This window comes from Triticum urartu, chromosome 1 (genome assembly GCF_003073215.2).
Source record: "Triticum urartu cultivar G1812 chromosome 1, Tu2.1, whole genome shotgun sequence".
Taxonomy (NCBI): domain Eukaryota; kingdom Viridiplantae; phylum Streptophyta; class Magnoliopsida; order Poales; family Poaceae; genus Triticum; species Triticum urartu.
This window is the reverse complement of record NC_053022.1, coordinates 526,121,593-526,124,092: the sequence shown is the minus strand read 5'-3', so window position 1 is coordinate 526,124,092 and position 2,500 is coordinate 526,121,593. Positions and strand designations below refer to the sequence as shown.

Below are 2,500 nucleotides of genomic sequence, written 5' to 3'. Positions count from 1 at the left end.
AAAACTTTTAGGCGCTACAACTTTTGTTGAAGCTGCCGGCGTCAAAAAAAATAAACTTTTAATGCGTGGAGCTTTTTTTGGGCGCATATGGAAGATGAGCTTACGGAGGGTGGCTGACAGTAACTCTGATCACATGGGATAAAAACTCTTTCAGTCCAGTGTATCGTCAGTCCTGCGTGCTGACCGGCCCAGTCTGTCGTCGTCGCTGATTGCATACGGCAACGACCTGACCTGATGATAATTTAGTCAAGTACTCTGACTTTTTTATCCTACTCCGTTGGCAGAGCACCACCGGAAGTGCCTGTGCGGTCGAGCCGTTTCGCGCGTCCTCCTCAAACACTCTCCCCGCCCTCCTTCCCCCCGCTCTGGGCCATGGCGGCGTCGGCGAAGACCTTCGTGCTGTACCCGTCGCTCGGCGTGGGCCACCTGATCCCCATGGTGGAGCTGGCCAAGCACCTGCTCCGCCGCGGCCACAGCGCCGTCCTCGCCGTCGTCGACCCGCCGGACGGCGACCCCGCCTCGGCCGCCGCCGTGGCCCGCCTCGCCGCGGCCAACCCTTCCATCGCCTTCCGCCTCCTCCCGGCCCCTCCCAGCCCGGACCCCGCCGCGCACCCGGTCAGGCGCGCCCACGACACGCTCCGCCTCACCAACCCCGCGCTCCGGGCCTTCCTGCGCTCCCTGCCGGCCCCCGCCCACGCGCTCCTGCTCGACATGTTCTGCGTCGACGCGCTCGACGTCGCCGCTGACCTCGCCCTCCCCGCCTACTTCTTCTTCGCCTCCGCCGCCAGCGACCTCGCCGTCTTCCTCAACCTGCCGTACCTCTACCCCGGCCTGCCCTCCTTCAGGGACACGGGCGACGCGCTCGTGCGCTGCCCCGGCATGCCGCCGATCCGCGCGGTGGACATGCTGGTCACGGTGCAGGACAAGGAGAGCGACCTCACCAAGGTCCGGCTGTACCAGTTCAAGCGCATCGCGGAGGCGAGGGGCGTGCTGGTCAACACCTTCGACTGGCTGGAGCCCACGGCCCTGAAAGCGCTCGCCGGAGGCGTCTGCGTGCCCGACCGGCCGACGCCGAGGGTCTACTGCATCGGGCCATTGGTCAACGGCGGCGAAGCGAGCGGGGGCGGCGAGAAGCGGCACGAGTGCCTCGCGTGGCTCGACGCGCAGCCGGAGAAGAGCGTCGTGTTCCTCTGCTTCGGCAGCAAGGGCGCCTTCTCGGCGGCGCAGCTCAAGGAGATCGCTCGCGGGCTAGAGAGCTCCGGGCACCGGTTCCTGTGGGCGGTGAGGAGCCCGCCGGAGGAACAGAGGGAGTTCCCCGAGCCGGACCTCGATCGGCTGCTCCCGGCGGGCTTCTTGGAGAGGACGAGAGGCCGGGGCATGGTGGTGAAGAACTGGGTGCCGCAGGCGGAGGTGGTGCGGCACGAGGCGGTCGGCGCCTTCGTGACGCACTGCGGGTGGAACTCGGCGCTGGAGGCGATCATGTCCGGGCTGCCGATGATATGCTGGCCACTCTACGCCGAGCAGGCGCAAAACAAGGTGTTCATGGTGGAGGAGATGAAGATCGCCGTGGCGTTGGAGGGGTACGAGAAGGGGACGGTGAAGGCGGAGGAGATTGAGGCCAAGCTGAGGCTGGTGATGGGGACGGAGGAAGGGGGGAAGCTCAGGGAGATGCTTTCGGCGGCGAGGAAGATGGCGTCGGACGCGATCGGCGACGGCGGGTCTTCCGAAGTGGCATTTGCCCGGTTTTTGAGTGATTTGGAGAACGGCAGCATGGAGAATGGAGGATGCAACAATTGACAGATGAACTGTGGAAGGATGGTAGCGACACCTTACACAATTCAGATAATAATGCAGATTTTCTGATCAGCATAAGAGAAAAATATGACTTTGTTCATCATAGATGATTATTGTGCTGTCTTTGCATTTGAATTTTTTACATGTACGCATAATTACAGCTCAAATTACTTCCGATCTTTCTGAAGGCATTTGGGCAATGCGTCTTTGATTACAACAATAATAACATCATCAATAAGAGCATATGCTAATTACCAGCAGCTCCTGTGACACGAATACACCAATTTTCTGTATCTAGTGCACCAGGGCTCATTGTTCACATATACTGTATTATACCGGTCAAATTGAATAATGACCACATTACATTATCACGGAGGCATGTGTTACTTTGTCCTTTGTCCTAGCTCTTCTTTTCCACCAGCATAAGAGAAAAATGTGACCTCTGTCTCCATTTCGGAGCTCTAACTCCATTTTTCATGAAATGTGCGCTCCATATTATAGGTGGCCAAACGGGCCGGGATAGCTGGGCCGGCACGGCACGTGCTAAACGGGCCAGGCCCGGCATGCGGCACACCAGGGGCCGTGCCTGGGCCTGAAGGCCGAGCACGTGGGCCGGCATGGCACGGCCTGATTATCGTTTTTTATTATTTTTTACGTATCCTAATGTGGCCCAACAGGTAAAAATAGACTAAAAACGCCCAATGCG

General features: G+C 59.5%; 1 protein-coding gene across 1 annotated transcript; it reads left to right on the top strand.

The window, feature by feature from the left end:
• The first annotated feature begins 277 nt into the window (after positions 1-277).
• On the top strand, positions 278-2,045 carry LOC125525643 (anthocyanidin 5,3-O-glucosyltransferase-like). Its single transcript, XM_048690649.1, has one exon. It carries the CDS (start codon positions 373-375, stop codon positions 1,795-1,797), a length of 1,425 nt encoding a protein of 474 aa, XP_048546606.1. The 5' UTR covers positions 278-372; the 3' UTR covers positions 1,798-2,045.
• Positions 2,046-2,500: the final 455 nt, after the last annotated feature.